The sequence below is a fragment of the Xenopus laevis genome, chromosome 2S (genome assembly GCF_017654675.1).
Source record: "Xenopus laevis strain J_2021 chromosome 2S, Xenopus_laevis_v10.1, whole genome shotgun sequence".
Taxonomy (NCBI): Eukaryota; Metazoa; Chordata; class Amphibia; order Anura; family Pipidae; genus Xenopus; species Xenopus laevis.
In genome coordinates, this window is record NC_054374.1 from 919200 (window position 1) to 941816 (window position 22617).

At 38.8% G+C, this 22617-nt stretch overlaps 2 protein-coding genes across 7 annotated transcripts in view; one reads left to right on the forward strand and one right to left on the reverse strand.

Annotated features, from left to right (window-relative positions):
• The window catches only part of LOC108709068 (interleukin-5 receptor subunit alpha), a 137689-nt gene that overhangs the window by 49574 nt on the left and 65498 nt on the right, over positions 1–22617 (forward strand). The window lies entirely within an intron of this gene.
• The window catches only part of LOC108709067 (granulocyte-macrophage colony-stimulating factor receptor subunit alpha), a 42907-nt gene continuing 28804 nt past the window's right edge, over positions 8515–22617 (reverse strand). For 5 of the 6 annotated variants that reach the window (XM_041583305.1, XM_041583304.1, XM_041583302.1 and 2 more), the window contains 8 exons: positions 21733–21865; positions 21314–21431; positions 19427–19611; positions 14516–14658; positions 13679–13835; positions 11425–11515; positions 10468–10558; positions 8515–9396 (listed from right to left, as the gene is read on the reverse strand). In XM_041583305.1, the coding sequence (XP_041439239.1) occupies positions 9319–9396; positions 10468–10558; positions 11425–11515; positions 13679–13835; positions 14516–14658; positions 19427–19611; positions 21314–21431; positions 21733–21865 (996 nt within the window). In that variant the 3' untranslated portion in view covers positions 8515–9318. The remainder of the gene's footprint in view (positions 9397–10467; positions 10559–11424; positions 11516–13678; positions 13836–14515; positions 14659–19426; positions 19612–21313; positions 21432–21732; positions 21866–22617) is intronic. The other variant, XM_018248697.2, reaches the window with a different exon arrangement.

Sequence of the window (22617 nt, forward strand, 5' to 3'; positions counted from 1 at the left end):
TTTTGTTGTATGCACAGTAGCCTGGGGGATGTAGTTGCACTACACCATAGAGGGAACACTTCCACATGGCGAAGGCCCTGACCCTGTTGTGTAAGTCACATGTAGCAATGCTCTACCCTGCTAGTGGGTATTTAACGAAATACCACCAAATAGGTGCTACATATAGTGATGGCCGAATTTATTCGCCAGTTATCTGCGAAACGCCAGCGAAAATTCACGGAAATTTTTTTTCGTCACGTCAAAAAAAACGGCAGGCGGCGTCAAAAACGGCCACCGGCGTCAAAGAAACGGGCGCCGGCGTCAAAAACAGGTGCGAATTTTTCGCCGTTTTCCGGCGAAGCGGAACGGCGCAAATTCGCCCATCACTAGCTATATATATATATATATATATATATATATATATATATTATATATATATATATATATATATATATATATCTATATATATATATATATCTATATATATATATATATATATATATATATATATATCTATATATATATATCTATATATATATATATCTATATATATATATATCTATATATATATATCTATATATATATATCTATATATATATATATCTATATATCTATATATCTATATATCTATATATCTATATATCTATATATCTATATATATATATCTATATATATATATATCTATATATATATATATATATATCTATATATATATATATATATATATCTATATATATATATATATATATATATATATATATATATATATATATATATATATATATATATACATTCAACTCTAGAAATACCAATGTAGTGGAAAGAGCCATTTTGGCTGCTAATTTATTTTCACACAAATGCTACTGTCCTCTTTGTATAAAGGTGAAGATATTTACATCAGTAAAAACATCTGTCAATTCATTTATTTTGTTAGATTGAAAATAAACAATACTCTGTAATAGCAGCCTCGAAAAAATGGATGCAGTCATTGCTCAAATTGACGCTATTCAAAGATGCACCTTGCACTTGCAATATCACCCTTTATGAGAGTCATTGATGTGCCACTATAATTGCATTATTAGGGGGTCTCTGGTTGGTCAATATAAGTGCTGGTTGAGACAAGTGGTAGACTAAGACAATACATCTTTACTTGGATATTGCTGATGCGCTCAGTGTATACTTGGTGGCTTGAGGTTGTTTCTCTAGTGGTTGTGCTGTGTATCTACAATTTTGGTGTGTTTCTTCAGCATTGTCTGTACTTTGTGTGTTCACTGTTGGGCCCTCTCTGTGTCTCCAGGCTGACTCTTCTAAATATGTGTATCTGTTGTGTGTCTCCGGGTAGTCCATCTGAAGGCTCTTCAGGAGTCACTATGACACTGAACAAAAATTAGGACAACTTATTTCATTAAGAGTTTTGTGGAAGTAGAAAAATAATCTAATAATAATAATAATGTCTGAAGGGGGCCAGACACAATGGGAAGAATAAAAGCTTGGTTAATAAATTAAGCTACTGTATATACAAACAGTCATTTATGCATTAATGTTTTTGATCAGTGTTTGTGGCAACAGGTATTTGTGCTCCATGTTGAAGCACAAAGACCTACTCTTCCTTCTTAAATACAATACTGCTCATAGTCAACACTTGAGTATTCATGAGAGGAGGGTTGGAAGAGGCATGTAGGGGGTTGCCCTCCACCCCCTACCCATGCAGTCGTCATTGAGACACACAAATTAAGACGCGCCAGCCAGTAAGTTCTATGGCAGATGGTAAGGCCACAACTACCTTACACCCTCCAACACTATGGTCTTCATATCAGTGGTTTTAATTCAGCAAGACCCTGGAAGCAAGTGTATATGGAATTAGCACAAAGTGGTTCTATCACTTCTTTCCAGGGTCCTCTCAAACGGCCCCCAAATATACTGCACTTGCATGACTGTTTTAGAAAATAGCCTATATTTGCCTAAATTAGTCAGTATGCATACTTTTCGGTGTTGCCTGATTTGTCAAATGGTCATCTGTGGGTTCGAGTATATGGACTGGGAGAAACTTCTAAGCAAAAGAATACCTCCATTTGTGCTACCTGAATGCCTAGCTCCAGTATTGACCCCACCTTCTATAGAGATACCATCAGAGATGCATGAGGCCTTCACACGATTTGATCAGATTCCTGAATCAACATCAGATATAAGTACTGAATGGGCCTTCCTTAGCCATAGCCATAGTCCATATAAGAAGTACCAGTCATATAACATGACCACCAGGTGTCCCATTTTAACAATTTCTGATTGAGAAGGCAAATATTCTAGATGTTGCAGATTATAATAAAACTTAAACAATCAAGATCTAGCACCAAGGTAAGAGACCAACAGTTATGTTTTATACCAACAATATACATTTGGCTGTACCTCACATTGCTTTTATTTTTTTTATTACAGTTGCCCACCTTGGAAGATCTAATGACAAAGAATTGAAGATAGATTCCATCTTTACCCACTCTGAGATATAAAAAAAACTGATTTAATTAGAATTGACACCACCAGTTGTAGAGATGCCATCAGCGGTGCAAGAGGCCTTCAGAGGATTCAGTTTTACAGTGGACTGAGCATCAGATAACTGGAGGGAATGAATGGGGGTTCCAGTCAATACCCAGCCCCCATAATAAAATGTATTAGGTGCACCATCTCAACATGTTCTGACTGAGAAGACATCTTGGAATATTCTAGTTTTGCAGGTTATTCTAAAACTTAAAAATAAGATCTAACATGCAGGCACTCTGAAAGAGCTTCTATTAACACATGATAATCATTTTTATTATTAAAATTAGGGTTCTGTTTTAGGATGGTTTCAGACCAATATTTTGTGATATGTCCAAAAAAAGATGGATCTGGTACATCATGCCGGGAAAGTTCCAATAGGAGAAGCAGACCCCAGTAAATGATACACCCCTTTTTAATATGAGACACATAAATCTTGACTGTTGCAGTCAATTCTTCTCCAAAAGTAACATAATAAGTTCAATGGAGTTGACCTGTGTGTAGTTGTGCTGGACTTGTGGTTTGTCTGTCTGGCTGATAAAAATGTTCTTCCTGCCACCCCAGCCAGGTAGGGTATAATTGGGGGCTAAAACACGAGGTTGATTTACAATTTGGACACAATCCCAAATATTAGTTCCTCCAGCCGGGCCACTTTGCATAAGCAAAGATAAACTTGTGATTTCCCATTGCTCTAATGTCACTAAAGTCCATGTGTTAAATAGCTTAATCACACTCAATTTGCGCTGTGATAAGTAAATCTTGCTTGTTTTTGGAAAACTCAATAAAAATGTTGAAAAATAAAGTCCATGTGTGCATGAGTCTGGTGCATGTAAGAAAGATTAATGACAACTGGAGGTTCTTATAAAATACATTCAGCTCACTATTTTTGCCACTAGGTGGAAGTATGACTTGTACTTTATTCACCTCTCTAATTCTAAAGGAAACATTTCAATATGAGTGCAATCAATAGAGCTTGTGCTAAACATACTTTTTGTTTTTTCTGTTAATCACAACATTTTTTTATTTCAGTTCTTGAGCTAAACAGGGAAACTGAAGCTACTTTATGTGTGGTTCTTGCAAGGGACATACAGTAATTTGATTCCCAGTGCAAAGACAAGAAATCCATTATGCGGGAGGTTTATCTGTGCACTGGTAATATAAATATCTTCCCTTACAAGAGCAAATATGGAGCAGCTTTAAATTCCCTGTTTAGCTCAAGTGCAGAAAATGTAAAGTTTGCTGATCCCTTTTATTGGCTAACTGAATAAGTAAAAATAAGTCAAAATTACAAGATTTAGGAGCATACAAATATTTTGGCTGACGAAGGGGCCTGGGTGCTCCAAAGCTTGCAATTTTTACTTATCTTTACTTAAGCTCCCCATAGACGCGACGATTCTTCTTGCCGAACGACCGGTTTTAGGGAAGTCCGACCAATCCTTCGAAATTATCGTGCGGTTAGTGGGATTCGAACCATCGTACATCTAACGATTTTTCGGCCGACATCTGTCAGGAAATTGATCGGCCAGGTCAAAAAATCTTTGTGGGTCCCAGTGCAATGTATCTATGTCTGCAGGGCCAAGCAGCTCCCCTTTGTTTTCCTGACAAATTGGTCTTTTTAGTTGATGGTCAATTCATATGATCGTTCTGAGAAGATCATGGTCTCACGATGAGGATCTGATCTTTTAGAAATCTTTAGAAATCTCAACATCTATGGCCAGCTTTACTCATTTTTATATTTTCATATAGAAAATGTATAATAAACAAAAAAAAAAGAAAAAAAAAAGGAAAACAAGATAAGGTAAACAATCAATGTCAACTACAGATTCAAATATAATAACAAACTCCATTTTCTGCATTTTTCAATGGCTAACACAGTCAACATCTTAAAACATCTGTTTAGCTCGAGAAATAACAAACAGGTTATACTGTCCCTTTACATGTTGCTTTTTGTACTTCTTCCAAAAAACTTTCCTCTCATTATTGTGTTATTGCACATATATATATATATATATATATATATATATAAATACAGTTTTGTGTAGTCTCCAGTATCACTGATTATGATGGTCTGTTGCTTTTAGTCAAACAGCTTTAATCAATAAGTTTAATGGATCGTCTGTTTATAGTTGTCAGTGGGTATAAAAACGTAAGAAGAAAAGATACAGCACAAAATAAAAGGAAGAGAAAATAAAAACAGGCCAAATAGGCAGAAACCAGAAGAGAATAGGGAGATAAATAGAGAAACTTGGAAAGAAAGAGAAAATATAAAAGAAAAGGGAATAGGGGTCTAGAGAAGTAGAGAAGAGGGAAGATGAGGGATGGGGGAAGACAATCGATGAGAAAAGTAAAGAACTATAAAATACTTTGAATAATAAAAATGAAATGCTGGAAGTGGAATACACTGTAATGTCACTGAAGGTGTCAGGGGAAATTTAAAAGGGCTGCGACTGGACCAGAGCCAGAACTAGGGGTATGAGAGACACTTACCTCTTCTGTCACCAAACCCCCTAGTCCGAGCCTTTGCCCTTATTCTCACACTTGTTTATGCATCACAAATAATCACTTTCCCAGTTGGGGCAGTGGGATCAGTGGCAGGGTCATTGGTCAGGTTGCCTAACGTACCCGGCACTGGTCTGGACACTTGACCCGGACACCTGGCCCATGCATTTCCCCTTAAGTGTAACCTAGAATATTACTACATTTGTTTTTTCTTCTGTAAAATGCAATGACTATTGGTTGGGGGCCATAAAATATGTTGAGCAACGAAGAAGGACTTCAGCCAAAGATTAAGACCACATCCCACACTGCTTGCAGTAATCCTCAATTAGAGGCTCCAACTTGGTGATCATCTGTAGCCTCATTTATACCAGAATATGGAACCTGTCTCACTCAGTAGTGGAGTCAATAATCCTGGTTAAACGGAATACACCCTACTGCAGGAGCACAGCCAGGAAAGGACATCAATTAATCCATTCAGCCCCTATAACCTGCACTCGTTGGGGAAATGTACTGGACTAGTAAAATACCAATTTGGGGGATCTTTACAAATACAGTAGAGGCCCTCAGTGATGTAGATAAGGACAGAGTTTCCTAATGATGCTTTTAATATTTAAATCTGCACCTGTTCTGAGACTCAAAAACATAAAACATTAGCGGCGTGATATTTTTTAATGAATCTTTTTCACTGAGAATTGATCACTTAGATCACTTAGATAGCATTGCTACCCCTACCTCTTGAATATCTCCTCAAAATGCAAACAGGCACATATTTTGGGGAGTATGTGTGACCCATGGTGATATCAAATGGCTCAGTGGAAACTATGCTGATGGGGTGATTTTCCACACTGAGCTCCTTACACTTGGCCTCTCTTTGGGTAAATGAAAAATCTTCCGTGTTGCATCTGTGATGTGTAGTTATCAGATTCGGCAGCATCCTACAATGGAGGATGAACAAATGTCCCATAGATTTATCACTGCGTGTTACCTTTACCACTCGCAGCAATGAAGGAGCTAAAGCAAGCTTAGGAATAACCGATGTGGACATTCCTTCTCCACTCGCAGCACTCACAGAAGTAAATTACTATTCCTTCCCTGCTTGTGGCACAGAAGTAAGTCCAGAAGTAAGTCAGTACAATCCTCATAACAGCAGCAAGAAGTATCTTCTGGATCAGCAGTCTAGGCAGAGATGTGGAGCGCCGCACCTCGGATTTTGCAGAATCGCCCTTTGGCCATTCTACAGTGTACATCCGGAAGCAGAGATTTAATATGTTTTTTGGACAAAGCATTGAATATAATAAACTTTATGCACAATAGAGCTGTTATTGAAGCAGTTTAGATTTGGCACATAAAAAATGTTAGTGTTACTGTTCCTTTTTTATTTCAGTTCTTGAGCTAAACAGGGAAACTGAAGCTACTTTATGTGTGGTTCTTGCAAGGGACATACAGTAATTTGATTCCCAGTGCAAAGACAAGAAATCCATTATGCGGGAGGTTTATCTGTGCACTGGTAATATAAATATCTTCCCTTACAAGAGCAAATATGGAGCAGCTTTAAATTCCCTGTTTAGCTCAAGTGCAGAAAATGTAAAGTTTGCTGATCCCTTTTATTGGCTAACTGAATAAGTAAAAATAAGTCAAAATTACAAGATTTAGGAGCATACAAATATTTTGGCTGACGAAGGGGCCTGGGTGCTCCAAAGCTTGCAATTTTTACTTATCTTTACTTAAGCTCCCCATAGACGCGACGATTCTTCTTGCCGAACGACCGGTTTTAGGGAAGTCCGACCAATCCTTCGAAATTATCGTGCGGTTAGTGGGATTCGAACCATCGTACATCTAACGATTTTTCGGCCGACATCTGTCAGGAAATTGATCGGCCAGGTCAAAAAATCTTTGTGGGTCCCAGTGCAATGTATCTATGTCTGCAGGGCCAAGCAGCTCCCCTTTGTTTTCCTGACAAATTGGTCTTTTTAGTTGATGGTCAATTCATATGATCGTTCTGAGAAGATCATGGTCTCACGATGAGGATCTGATCTTTTAGAAATCTTTAGAAATCTCAACATCTATGGCCAGCTTTACTCATTTTTATATTTTCATATAGAAAATGTATAATAAACAAAAAAAAAGAAAAAAAAAAGGAAAACAAGATAAGGTAAACAATCAATGTCAACTACAGATTCAAATATAATAACAAACTCCATTTTCTGCATTTTTCAATGGCTAACACAGTCAACATCTTAAACATCTGTTTAGCTCGAGAAATAACAAACAGGTTATACTGTCCCTTTACATGTTGCTTTTTGTACTTCTTCCAAAAAACTTTCCTCTCATTATTGTGTTATTGCACATATATATATATATATATATATATATATATAAATACAGTTTTGTGTAGTCTCCAGTATCACTGATTATGATGGTCTGTTGCTTTTAGTCAAACAGCTTTAATCAATAAGTTTAATGGATCGTCTGTTATAGTTGTCAGTGGGTATAAAAACGTAAGAAGAAAAGATACAGCACAAAATAAAAGGAAGAGAAAATAAAAACAGGCCAAATAGGCAGAAACCAGAAGAGAATAGGGAGATAAATAGAGAAACTTGGAAAGAAAGAGAAAATATAAAAGAAAAGGGAATAGGGGTCTAGAGAAGTAGAGAAGAGGGAAGATGAGGGATGGGGGAAGACAATCGATGAGAAAAGTAAAGAACTATAAAATACTTTGAATAATAAAAATGAAATGCTGGAAGTGGAATACACTGTAATGTCACTGAAGGTGTCAGGGGAAATTTAAAAGGGCTGCGACTGGACCAGAGCCAGAACTAGGGGTATGAGAGACACTTACCTCTTCTGTCACCAAACCCCCTAGTCCGAGCCTTTGCCCTTATTCTCACACTTGTTTATGCATCACAAATAATCACTTTCCCAGTTGGGGCAGTGGGATCAGTGGCAGGGTCATTGGTCAGGTTGCCTAACGTACCCGGCACTGGTCTGGACACTTGACCCGGACACCTGGCCCATGCATTTCCCCTTAAGTGTAACCTAGAATATTACTACATTTGTTTTTTCTTCTGTAAAATGCAATGACTATTGGTTGGGGGCCATAAAATATGTTGAGCAACGAAGAAGGACTTCAGCCAAAGATTAAGACCACATCCCACACTGCTTGCAGTAATCCTCAATTAGAGGCTCCAACTTGGTGATCATCTGTAGCCTCATTTATACCAGAATATGGAACCTGTCTCACTCAGTAGTGGAGTCAATAATCCTGGTTAAACGGAATACACCCTACTGCAGGAGCACAGCCAGGAAAGGACATCAATTAATCCATTCAGCCCCTATAACCTGCACTCGTTGGGGAAATGTACTGGACTAGTAAAATACCAATTTGGGGGATCTTTACAAATACAGTAGAGGCCCTCAGTGATGTAGATAAGGACAGAGTTTCCTAATGATGCTTTTAATATTTAAATCTGCACCTGTTCTGAGACTCAAAAACATAAAACATTAGCGGCGTGATATTTTTTAATGAATCTTTTTCACTGAGAATTGATCACTTAGATCACTTAGATAGCATTGCTACCCCTACCTCTTGAATATCTCCTCAAAATGCAAACAGGCACATATTTTGGGGAGTATGTGTGACCCATGGTGATATCAAATGGCTCAGTGGAAACTATGCTGATGGGGTGATTTTCCACACTGAGCTCCTTACACTTGGCCTCTCTTTGGGTAAATGAAAAATCTTCCGTGTTGCATCTGTGATGTGTAGTTATCAGATTCGGCAGCATCCTACAATGGAGGATGAACAAATGTCCCATAGATTTATCACTGCGTGTTACCTTTACCACTCGCAGCAATGAAGGAGCTAAAGCAAGCTTAGGAATAACCGATGTGGACATTCCTTCTCCACTCGCAGCACTCACAGAAGTAAATTACTATTCCTTCCCTGCTTGTGGCACAGAAGTAAGTCCAGAAGTAAGTCAGTACAATCCTCATAACAGCAGCAAGAAGTATCTTCTGGATCAGCAGTCTAGGCAGAGATGTGGAGCGCCGCACCTCGGATTTTGCAGAATCGCCCTTTGGCCATTCTACAGTGTACATCCGGAAGCAGAGATTTAATATGTTTTTTGGACAAAGCATTGAATATAATAAACTTTATGCACAATAGAGCTGTTATTGAAGCAGTTTAGATTTGGCACATAAAAAATGTTAGTGTTACTGTTCCTTTAAGTTGCATTGCAAGAAATTGAACAACAGAAACAGTTATGAAAATATTTTTTCAAATAAATATCTTCTGTACAAACTTCTTCAAGAATTATCGATTTCACAGATTTTTATGTTTTCTTCATTATCTGGTTGTTTTTCAGATCCAGAATGTAACTTCTCCTGTTAAAATGGAAAATCGTATATTAGATACTTCTTCCTTGATTTTAATCATCGATGTGTCATCAAAATGTTGTTTTTTGGACTAATATAGATAACACCAACAATACTGCCATCCCTTAGGGTAAGGGCACACCTGGCGATTCGGGGAGACTTCGGGCAACTTCGGAATATGAAGCACCGCGTGTGCTATGCCGCAAGCGACTTTTCATTATAGCCAGCGGAAGACAGGGGGAAGCAATTCAAGGACATTAGTCACCCCAAAGAAGAGGCGATTAGTCGCCAGGTGACTAAATCTCCCCAAATCTCCAGGTGTGCCCTTACCTTTAATCTGTGTAAACTCAATATATTCAGCACTGCTGCTGAGAAAAGGAAGGGGTTTGTTTATTTGGATGGCATCTCAGCAAACAACTGACCACAAATGAACTAGTAAATTCACCTGAAAGGCAGAAGCTGAACTCAGACATCAAATTTAGGATTTTCTGAAACACCAGTAGTGCTACACAGCAGGCAGAGGGAGCAATGATGAAGTTTTGTGTTTTAATGAGAGTTAAGATGATGAAGTTAACTGCATGCTCTATGGTGGATACGAAATACATGAATTAGTGATGTGCGGGCCGGCCCCATACCCATGGGTTCAGGCTGACCTCGCACTCCTCGCAGATGGCAGGTGGGTGCAGGTTGAGTTCTTCTCCTGCTCTCCCCGCCTGCCACCTTCAACTATCGGCTTCTGACTTTATAGCCGTGTGCCTGCTTGCCACGCCCCGTTTGTGATGACAGCTGGAAGCTGGTAGGTGGGTGCAGGCGGGTGCGGGTGCAGGGAGGCCTGGCTTCAGGTGGGTGCAGGTTGGGAAAAACCCGGCCAACACATCACTAATCTGAATGAAGAGGGAGGTGCCATGTTCATGAGTATTGGGAACTTGGGGCAATATGGCAGAAGCACAATCACTGATGGGAGTTAGTTATATACTAGGAAACACTGGTTTATAATTGGTTCCTTAAATGTTTTCTATCGTTTGTAAATTTATAGTTGATAAAATAAGAACATTATGTCAAAAAGAATCGAAACCGTACCTGTAACTCTTTTAGCTCGTCTTGCTCCAAACTTTGCAATTTAATGACAGGTGTCGGAACTGGTGGGAACACTTTTGTCAATACCTGGAATCTTAAAAAATCATAGACCATTTCAATTTCAGTGTTTACATTTGACAAATATATAAGGTCATCTAGTTCTGACTCAACATTTTGTCATAATTCTGCTTGTTTCACTAAGGGGCAAATTAATCAAGGGTCGAATATCGAGGGTTAATTAAGTCGAAGGATTTTGCACAAATACTGCGATCGAACGATTGAAGGAATAATCGTTCGATCGAACGATTAAATCCTTTGAATCGAACGATTCCAAGGATTTCAATCCAATCCTTCGACCAAAAAAACTTAGCCAAGCCTATGGGGACCTTCCCCATAGGCTAACATTGGGTTCGGTAGCTTTTAGGTGGCAAACTAGGGGGTCGAAGTTTTTTCTTAAAGAGACAGTACTTTGACTATCGAATGGTCGAATAGTCGAACGATTTTTAGTTTGAATCATTCGTAGTCGAAGGTCGAAGTAGCCCATTCGATGGTCGAAGTAGCCAAAAAAACCTTCGAAATTCTAAGTTTTTTTACTTCGAATCCTTCACTCGAAGTTAATGAATTGGCCCGTAAATGTTAAAGCCTCTCACTAAATCTACATCCGCAACTCATGGCAAGAGTCAATCATAGTACGGGTATGGGACCTGGGGTTTCCACATAATTTGGATCACCCTATGTAAGTCTTTAAACACATAATCATTCAATTAACCCAATAGAACGCTATCTTATATTATAATATAGGTGCATAGTATTTATAAGTAATATATACAAATAATGGGTCATGTATTTTGTTTTAAATACTGTAACAGAAGCCACACTTGTAGCTGAATAATATAAATGTGTTCTTATCATTACATTTTGCTTAATCCATATGTACAAAGGATAAAACCAATACTTTACCTGTGACAAACGTATATTAGGCCTGTTACAGCGATGACTGTACTTATTGCTAGAAGAATAAACAGGTGAACGTGAGTGAGGCTCCCAGAGACTGCGGGGAGATTACCAGACAATAATTCAATGGGAATAAGAAATGGGCAGAATATAAAAGGTCACATTTACAAAGATTAAACATTTTATTACACATATATTTTTATATTTTACCAGTATCAAAAGGACTGTCAAAGGGATGTAAGCTCTTCGGGAAAATGAATGACAATGAAATTACAGTAACTAAATATCCCCCCCCCCAAAAAAAAAAATGTATTAATATATCCCATTGCATTTTTAATATTTCATGTAATGCTGTATTTCTCTTCTGTTATTGTTTGGGATTATTTTGCTCACAGAGTCTGTCTACCTATTTGAAATAAAATGGGATTGGGGGTCAGTCTAAAGGTGGCCATGCACTGAGAGATCCGCTCGTTTGGCGATGTCGCCAAACGAGCGGATCTCTCCCCGATATGCCCACCTTGAGGAGGGCAATATTGGGCTGATCCGATCATGGGCCCTAGGGCCCAACGATCAGATCCTAACTAATAGCAATGGGCGGTTGGATTGCAATACCGCATCAATGAATAGATGCGGCCACGATCCGACGGGATTTTTCGTCCCATCCGATCGAGATCTGGCCAACTTTCGGCCAGATCTCGATCGGTGAAGCCCATCGGGGGGGGGCCCATACACAGGCCAATAAGCTGCCGACGTGGTCTGTCTCCAGCTTTTATCGGCCTGTGTATGGCCACCTTTAGTTGAGGTAAAATGAATTTTGATGTTTGTTTAGACCCAGGAAGTCTAAAACCCACTGTAACTTCTCTCTGCCTTTCAGGTTTATCTGATAAACTCATTTTGGGACTAGACAGAGGCAGAGCCCCCCATAACAATCATAACACCAATTCAAAAACAGTAGAAAGTAAAAATAAACATGAACATAATATATGGGGGTGGAACAATATTTAGATGAGTAGAATGGAAGCAGCCATGCTGTTGGTGTTCTTGCATCAGTCTCATTAGGATTCTGGTTTCTGCAGCTAATCTGGTGCAACAGCTACAGATTAATTATTAATTTCGTTTTTATGAGCTGTTTTACCATGTTTGTCTGATTTTAATTTGTATTAGTGTCATACAGATATCTTTTGTCTTTGTTCTTATCTTTTGTCTATCGGGGACTAACTGAGACAGCTGCGATCCAGTCGGATTTTTAGCATCTGAATAAACATTGTGGGTAAACAGTTTCATTTGGGTTCAGTGACAGACGTGTCTTTTATAGACTAATTCATTTTCATTTCTGCATATTTGATTTGGCCATTTTTGTCTTCTGTGTACTCATGGTTACTTTCATCTACAGTACTTGTATATATATACAATATATAATGAATAGTGATGGGCGAATTTGCGCCGTTTTGCTTCACCGAAATCTGCGAAACGACGAAAAATTCGCGAAACGGCGCAGGCGTTTTTTTGATGCCGGCGAAATTTTTTTTTGATGCTGGTGAATTTTTGCGGCGTTTCTCGAATTTATACGCATTGCGAATTTGCGCCTGCTGAGTAATTCACCCATCACTAATAATGAAGAAAACTGGAACAAGGAACATAGTCACGGGCACACAGAGAATGCTGCTAGAAGGGCGACCTCTCGCTCAAAGTTTATTGTGGGATGCACCTTTTCGGGGTGAACCCCCCCTTGTCAAAACTGGAGCACACCATCTCGGCAAGTGTCAATTTTATTTCCCATAGAGTCCATTTTAAGCAAATAAGAATTTTGTAAATGATTGATTTTCTTTTTTTCTGTACTTGATCTTAAAGGAAAAGCTTTGTGCACTTGGGGTTGCCAAATGTTAGGTACCTCCAAGTGATTGTATTGACCTACCTGAAACCCCGGGTCAGTGCTCCTATCAGCAGAAAACTGCACCATCCTGGGGTTATACCAGTGAGCACCACGGAGAGATCCTCTTCCTTCTTCTTTCTTCGAATTTCCCAGGGCAAACGCATGCGCAGTTAAATGAATAGCGACTTTTTGGTTAAAGTTTGGCTTTTTGTTCTACTGCGCATTCACAGCCGCATGAAGGAAAGAGGAAGACAGAGGAGGATGGCTCTATGGTGCTCGCTGCCTTTGATGAAGCCTTAGGTGGTTCAATTGAGCATCATATTTACCAAACATTTCTTTCTCATTCTCACAAAACTAAAACACGGTGTAGAAACGCCCACTACTTACCAGGAGGATCAAATTTAAAGGGTTCGCTCCATGTACTCCATTCAGTAAGACAACATATTTTATCCCTGATTGCTCTCATTTTCAGTTCAAAATGCTGGCTTGATGAGAATTCATTGGAAGTATAGTGTAAATCCTGATGTACAGAGTAGTTTTTACCCTAAATGAAATCATGTGGGTTAGGATATGGTTTCTCTAGAAGTCCCCAGTGCAAAAACTAATGTGAATGATGGAAGGTCATTTAAATGGGGTGCAAGTGGATACAACTGGCATCCTTCTACCAGTGAACCATAGAACAAATAAAAAAAAACATACATTCACTTGCAGTAAATACAATTTTGTGTTTCTTCCATGTAGTTCAGTTTGACAGCACTTCACAGCACTTCACATGTGCAACCCAATCCCTTCCTGAGCCCTGTAAGGACCCCTGAGGTGATACTCAAGGAAGGGTTTCTACTGGGGTGGTGGTTGTCTGACCATCTCTAGTTACACCACTGCACATAGTAACTCTAGGAGGCAGATTTATTTACAGGTCAAAATGGGGAATCTACAAGGTTTTCCTGCATTTTATCAAACCTTTCCTGTCTGAAAAATGTGTTCCTGCTGATTGCACTTTCTACCGTCGGAAGTCACATGACTCTTTGATATATACACACAACAACAGTAACATTTTGGGCCGGCTCTTTAGCAAACAAGCCATATAAGTGACATCCCTATATATCCAATAACTGTTCCATAAATAGAAAGTACAGTTATATTCTGTATATATTCTGTATATATATTCTGTAGAAATGTTTAAAACATTTTTAAATATTAACAGTGAAAAATATGAAATATTACCTGCATTTTGTCTTCCTTTAAGGAGATTTGATATGAAAAACATTCTGCTGGATCATTTTCAAGTGTTTCTGGGTTTTGCCACTTCATTTGAACCCCATGAGTACTCACATTCACTTGGATGTTTCTTGGAGGATTCAAGATTTCTGAAAACATTGGGATAAAGGAAGATCTTGCTGAATCATGAGTTTAAGTTCTGCCTCAAACAATAGTCCCAAATTCATCAGCTGACAGAACATAAGGACAGTATTTTTTATACCTACCTGAATGATTAAGTGGTCATGAGGTGAATAAGATTTAGGGCTTATACTTATGGCTGTTTCACCCTGTGTTACCCTGCAGTCAGTATTTCCCTATAGAACTACACTCACATAGGAACATCCAGGTGCCAAATACAGGTGGAATGCAACAAGTGTTCCACTGGCATTCGATGCTTGGCATGGGCTGAGGGGGATTTTTTTGTTTGAGTAGACTAAGTCTAATGTTACATCAACAGTTTCTTCACCAGCGATTTTCTACTGGTGAAGAAACAGCTGCTTCAGACCTATTGTGAGAATACCTGGTGGTCTAGTGGTGCAGCGGGGACGTCCGTCACATCCACTTTCTTCAGGAACTTTGTGCAAATGAAGAGCGATTGCGGCATTTCCAGGTCTTGCCACCAATCGTTACATCAACCAGCTTGATGCGAAATTCAAATATTTAAAGGGGCCTTGGCCAATAATTCACTGGCCAACATAGGTCTCTCTCCATAGGTGCTGCGTTTCTAGAGTTCTGATCTTGTTATTTGCCTGTCCCCAATCATCCCAAGTCTGCTGCTTGTCCTTTGCTTGTATTTTGACTACTTTTGTGGACTCTCCTCTGTACTGCGATACCATTGGCTTGTGACCACAAATACATTTTTGTCTCCTGATTCAATATTGCGCTGTCTGTCTAAGTCCTGGCGGCATCCGAGTAGTGAAGGGCTCCTCCCGAAGCCAAGGTTATAGGCAGAAGAGTGAGCCAAGACCGGGACCTTGGGGTTTGTTTCAGGTTTGGGATACCATACGTTACACCCATATTATAAGCATTGGCAAAAGTTGTAATTCACCTGTCTGAGCACACAGGGTGGATTTTTGTCTAATAATGCCCTACAATCTGAAATCTGCCCCATACATAGGCTGACTTTACAGCTGCTGACTGGTGGGCCCACAGGCTGCCTGGTTAAGTGCAAAGTCATTTTCCACTTGACGTGGACGAAGCCCAGACTATTTTGAAAAACAATATTCATGGCACTCTCTTTTTAATAGCAATGAGAGGAATTTTTGCCAGGTTTTGCTGTGAAAAAGACACCCATAGACACCAACGGGTGAAAAAAATTGTTGCACGTCCAAAAAATGTTTTGCCCATAAAGGGCGAAGTTACTAACGCTGGCGTAAATTCTGAACTTCGCTGATTTACTAACAGGTGCAGGAGAAAATTCGCTAGTGAAAGAGACACTCATTCACACTCTATCGGCAAGTGAATTTTCACTTTGGCGAATGGATGTAAGTCCTGATCCCCAGCACTAACACCCATTTCAGATAAAGCTCAGTCACAACTATTCCCTAACTGGGCTTGGCACTCAGATCAGCTCTTTCCCATCCAAACTCTTACCGGATTTTCAGTGCAAAATCTCATGATGACATCACTAGTGTCACCAAATAGGAATTTTTTTCTAAAGACACTAGTCACCATCACCCTCTGCCCTCCCCACCAAACAAGCTCAAATAGACACATCCGTCAGATTTTTGGGGTTTCTTTCTTTTATTTTTTCTTTTAATTTTTTAGCCCAACAGCCTTAATGAAAATCTGCATATGGCGCTTGGATGCACCTGTATAAGAATAGCACTATAATAAAATACAGCTTATGTTTAGTGATGGGCGAATTTATTCGCCAGGTGCAAATTCGCGGCGAATTTGCGCGATTCGCCGCCAGCGAATAAATTCGCAAAACGCCCGAGAAAATTTGCGTCAAAAACGGGCGCCGGCGTCAAAAAACGGGCGCCGGCGTCAAAAACGAGACGCTGGCGCCGTTTCGCAAATTTTTCACCGTTTCGTGAATTTCGCACGAAATTCGCGAATTTTTCGGCGAAGCAAAACGGCGCAAATTCACCCATCACTACTTATGTTTCATTCTGCTCTCCCCCGTGTGGTGCAATGCCGGAAAAACGACTGAAGGGTAAAACACCCATCAGAATGAGACCTAAATGACTTATTTACAACCACAAGTGCAACAAATAATTGTGCATAAAACCCCAAACTTGTCTTAATTGCCACAGTTCAGTTGCACCAAAAGAAAAGTGCGCCTATATCAGTCGCATCCCAAATACCAGAAATAACACCAGCAAACACAGGAAATGGAACCAGACAAAATTCAAACATTTGGCAGAATTGTGACCGATTTGTTACGAAGCACATGCACCATTGTGATCATTTCGGGGTAATTGCACCAGGCCCCGGTGATTTCAACAATGCTGGCATTCTGGGGGAAATGCTGCGATGGTGCTCACAATTGCATTTTGCTTAATGCATTTGGGGTCGTAAATGACACATATATTTTTATTAAAACTTTTTCTAGTTGAGTTTTTTTTAGTGAATTTTTAGAAAAAAAATCTCACATTTTTCAAGATATACCATGCCCCCAAAGTTACTAAAAGTCAAATCATTTGAGTTGTTTTAACGAAAATTTAGATAAATTCAAGTTTATTGCACGACAATTTGAAAAAGTTGCACAATTCGTATTCTCGCACAATTTTTTCGAGATTTTTCCGGATCCAGCCTTTTCGACCTGATTTCTTTATAAATAAGCTTAATGTGTGGATTGGAGTTAGATCAAGATTGTTTTTTATAAAAGAAGCAGGAACATAAATCCCCTAAAATTCATTAATGAAAAAATATGCACAATGCAGAAATGTATCTCTGTAAGCAGAATTTTTCCTTTGTGCACATTTACTGTACATTTTACAAACCTATTCCAGGAGAACAAAATCCTTGTTAAGAACCTACACCTCCAAGTTCCCCAATCTGCACCACTGGGGACCTTCAAAACTGCCCCATTTTCCTACCAATTAGAAAGAAGCGTAAAGTTGTGGGCTGGTCTGAAAGATTTTTTTTTTTTTTAATTATATTTATTTACACCACCATACACTGAAAGGTTTTTATCAGAAAGCTGAAAGTATAAGAATTTTATGTTAATAAAAGAATTGTTCGGTATTAAAATAAAAACCAGATAAATAGACAGTCTGTGCAAAATAAATAATGTATCTAATATAGTTAGTTAGGCAAAAATTTAATATATAAAGGCTGGAGTGAGTGGATGTGTAACATAATAGCCAGAACACTACTTCCTGCTTTTCAGCTCTCTTGGTTTACACTGATTGGTTACCAGGCAGTAACCAATCAGTGACTTGAGGGGGGGGCCAGATGGGTCATAACTGTTGCTTTTGAATCTGAGCTGAATGCTGAGGATCAATTGCAAACTCACTGAACAGTTATGTCCCATGTGGCCCCCCTTATAGTCACTGACTAACTCAGAGTTAGAGAGCTGAAAAGCAGGAAGTAGTGTTCTGGCTATTATGTTACACATCCACTCACTCCAGCCTTTATACATTACATTTTTGCCTAAGTCACTCACTGACTCTAGAGTTTGTGTAATTTTGGAGTTTTTTTTCTACCACAACTGAATTCACATTTATTTCTACAATGAATACATTTACCAAAAAAACACAAATATTTTTTTAATAAAAATCCAAATATAAAAAGCATGACTGAATAAATTTGTGAAAAAAGATCTTGAAATTGTATTTTACTCGGCTTTTTTGTAAGTTTACACACAATAAAAAATAGATGAAAACTCTAAAACCTCAAATAAGATAAATATTACATAACATGCTAAGGAACTATCCCTTTGACTTTTACATGACCTGACAGCTTTTAGATGCCAATGTTTTATATTTTCATTAGCGATGAGCGAAAATCATACATGGTGAAAAAAATCACTAATCGCTATTTTTCATGTTTTTCTGTTTAATAAATAAAAATCATGTGTCTAATGTCATTATTTATATGCACGGTTTTTAGTTTGATTGTCAGGAGACGTTGATAAATCATCTCCTTTGTGTTCAATGCATGACATCAGAAAAGGACAGATATATAGGCCTGTGGCATGGGGTATAGGAGATGGGAATTGCACTTATCTGTCCACAAATTTGTGCTCATATTTGCCTTATAAAGAGTCATCTCATGCTGCAACTTGGCCATAGTATTGTGCTCTATAAAGTTTTCAGTGAGAAGCAGAAATAGGAGGAGACATTTTGGGAGAAAGACAATGCAATTAGCAGTAAAAGGACTTTTAGAAAAGCAATGGAAAGCTCTGCAACATGAAAGGCAGTATTAATTATTTTCTTAATAACATAACAGGAAAATATTCCAAGTGCAGCACTGTACAAGATTAAACACGTTTCCCTTGCTTAGTTTATCCACATCTCCCCATATCACTCCTTCTTTTAACTAATTCCAGCTGCTATCTGGTTACCTTCCCATTGTTCTGTTGTTTGGCTGCTGGGGGGAAAGGGAGGGAGGGTGTGATATCAGTCCAACTTGCAGTACAGCAGTAAAGAGTGATTGAAGTTTATCAGAGCACAAGTCACATGACTGGGGGCAGCTGGGAAATTGACAATATGTCTAGCCCCATGTCAGATTTCAAAATTGAATATAAAAAAATCTGTTTGCTCTTTTGAGAAATGTATTTCAGTGCAGAATTCTGCTGGAGCAGCACTATTAACTGATTCATTTTGAAAACAATTTTTTTTCCCATGACAGTATCCCTTTAAGTCTTCTTGCAATCTTACTAGTCCAGGAAGAAACTCTTTCATATTTGACATCATACATATTTACCTTTAATAGCTAGAAAAATCCATTGACCATAAAACAGAATTGATGTTGTGTTGCTTGATCCTTCCACAAGTAGATATGAGCGCGATTTAGATTCAATATCTGGAGCCTTAAAGGAGCACTGCATTTGTCTTGTGCTTAAATTAGTCTTATAGTCTTGACATTCCACCCCTGTTTGCTTATCCTGACTGTAATTAGAAGACAAAAACCTTTATAGATATATATATATATTTGTAAATCTTTATATTATATAAATGATATTAAACATAGTTATATTCTATTTACATATAATGTGATTGAGGGCCAGCTTGGCTCGGAACTAGAGGGGCTCCTCTGTAAGAGGGAGAAAGTGAGTGAGGGCTCTCACAGTGGGACCCAAGGCAGGAAGACTTCATGTCTGCAGAAGCAACTCCCCCAGGGGCAGGGGTACAAGGAACAGAGGGAGCATCTAAAGGGGTCAATACGCCAATGCCAACAGTCGTTGTCAGCTTATTAGCCAATGTATGGGGCCTCTGTCTGGCTCCCTGGCCAATAGCTGGCTGAAAATAGGCCAGATAATTATCACACAGGTTTAGAAATCCCATTAGAGCGAGAATTGCAGAGGCTCCGGGTGGGCATATTGCTGAAAGATCTGTTAGTTTGGCAACCTCTCCAACGGAGCAGATCTTTTAATGTATGGCCAGCTTAAAGGGAAACTGTCATGGGAAAAAAAAAAAAATTGTTTTCAAAATGAATCAGTTAATAGTGCTGCTCCAGCAGAATTCTGTACTGAAATCCATTTCTCAAAAGAGCAAACATATTTTTTTATATTCAATTTTGAAATCTGAATGTGGCTAGACATATTGTCAATTTCCCAGCTGCCCCAGTCATGTGACTTGTGCTCTGATAAACTTCAGTCACTCTTTACTCCTGTACTGCAAGTTGGACTGATATCACCCTCCCTCCAGCAGCCAAACAACAGAACAATGGGAAGGTAACCAGATAGCAGCTCCCTAACACAAGATAACAGCTGCCTGAAAGATCTAAGAACAGCACTCAATAGTAAAATCCAGGTCCCACTGAGACACATTCAGTTACATTGAGAAGGAAAAACAGCAACCTACCAGAAAGCATTTCTCTCCTAAAGTGCAAGCACAAGTCACATGACTAGGGGCAGCTGGGAAATTGACAAAATGTCTAGCCCCATGTCAAATTTCAAAATTGAATATAAAAAAATCTGTTTGCTCTTTTGAGAAATGGATTTCAGTACAGAATTCTGCTGGAGTAGCACTATTAACTGATGTTTTGAAAAAAACATGTTTTCCCATGACAGGATCCCTTTAAGAGACATGTTTGAGTGTACAGCCAAAGGCTAAGCATCCCACCAAGGAATTATGAAGAATCAACAAGTGTCATGAGTACATAGGTGACCCCCAGGGTTGGAACTAGGGGTAGGCAGAAGAGGCAGGTACCTAGGTGTGTGTGTGGGGGGGGGCATTGAGCACATATCTCATTTGCCTGCTTTCCCCTAGTTACAGTCTGTCCTTAGGTGCGTGAGGGACACAGTCACAGAGGGCATAGGGTATGTAGGACAATGAGACATGAAGGACATGGCGTAAATAAGGGTCTTGACTTGGGCACCCAATGCCTTAGGCCTAGCACTGGTAACCCCTGTTTTTTACTGGTAGTCCAAAAGGGGCCCCGTGGAGTGAAGGAATTTTTTTAAATGTGTGTGTAAAAGTAGTACCCAGTAGGTTGGAGTTATTTCTATAATTTGATCACCCCCTTCATCCATAAACTGCCTTAAAATGAAGAAAGCCGTCTACTGTGGAACACAAACAAGTTTAAATATCCATACAATTTATTTATGTGTGTGTGTATCTATATGTTTATAGAATAACGGAGACTTACTAGAGCCACAATGAATAAACAGTGTCGTTGGGAGCTTTTTTGCCAAAATCCCATGAGCAATTCACAAGACTAACATACAAGATGCAGCTAACGTTTTCGGCAGACGTTTGGTTTTCTCCTAAATAAAATAAGTAGAAATATTAGCTTGTAAATAACTGAGATTAATGTAAAGCAACCAAAAACCCAAATAGAGAGCATTGGAGAGCCAGTAAGACACACAGAATACTTTATATTTTCATTGTTTGTTTCTACTATTAGATCCAAATAAAAAGTAGTGTAAACAGTTACAGGGCAGCTACAGGAACGGTGAAAGCTCCTGCTTTTTTCCTACAGAAAGTCTTGAAGTTGTAGCTAAATAAATTCATTTGTAGGTATAATTGTCAAATTGTTCCATTTTTGTCTCTGTCAGCAATATTTACCCTCAGGATAGAATGCTGTCCATGTAGTATTTTCGGCTTCTTTATTGTTTGCTGTGATTTTTACATATACTCCTTCGTGTAACGTCAGACCTTTAAGATCGTGAATGAAGAATTCTGTGGAGCAATTTTGTATCTGAAAAAATACAACAGGTACATTTTTAGTAAAAATAAAAAATAAATTCCAGCATTTGTTTTTGTTATTTTATTTGGGGCAATTGTATATATGTGGCTGTTGTTTTTCACTGATTTGCCACTGGCACCAACCATTACATTTTGGATAAAATGTTCAGCCTTTAGTGGAGCCTTGTAACATCACATTGTGACTTATTTACTAAAGGGCAAAGTGGCCGTCGCTAGCGAAAATTTACCAGAAATTTCATCCACAGGGACATTGCCAATTTACTAACAGGTGTAGAGGACAGGCTAACTAAAGAGAGCGTTGCTAGTGTAGTTTTGCACCCTATCGCAAATTTTGGTTCAGCCGAATGATCGTTTCCCTAAAATGCAAATTTTACAGAATTTTTCCTCTTTCGCCTGAGTTTCCTTTGCCACCTTAGACCTGGTGAACTAATAAGATGAAGCTACATCCTCCTCAATCTTATATCAGTGACATCATATCCTGTATGCTGATAAGATGAAGCTACATCTTCCATTAATCTTATGTCAGTGACATCATATCCTGTATGCTGATAAGATGAAGCTACATCCTCCATTAATCTTATGTCAGTGACATCATATCCTGTATGCTGATAAGATGAAGCTACATCCTCCTCAATCTTATATCAGTGACATCATATCCTGTATGCTGATAAGATGAAGCTACATCCTCCCTTAATCTTATGTCAGTGACATCATATCCTGTATGCTGATAAGATGAAGCTACAT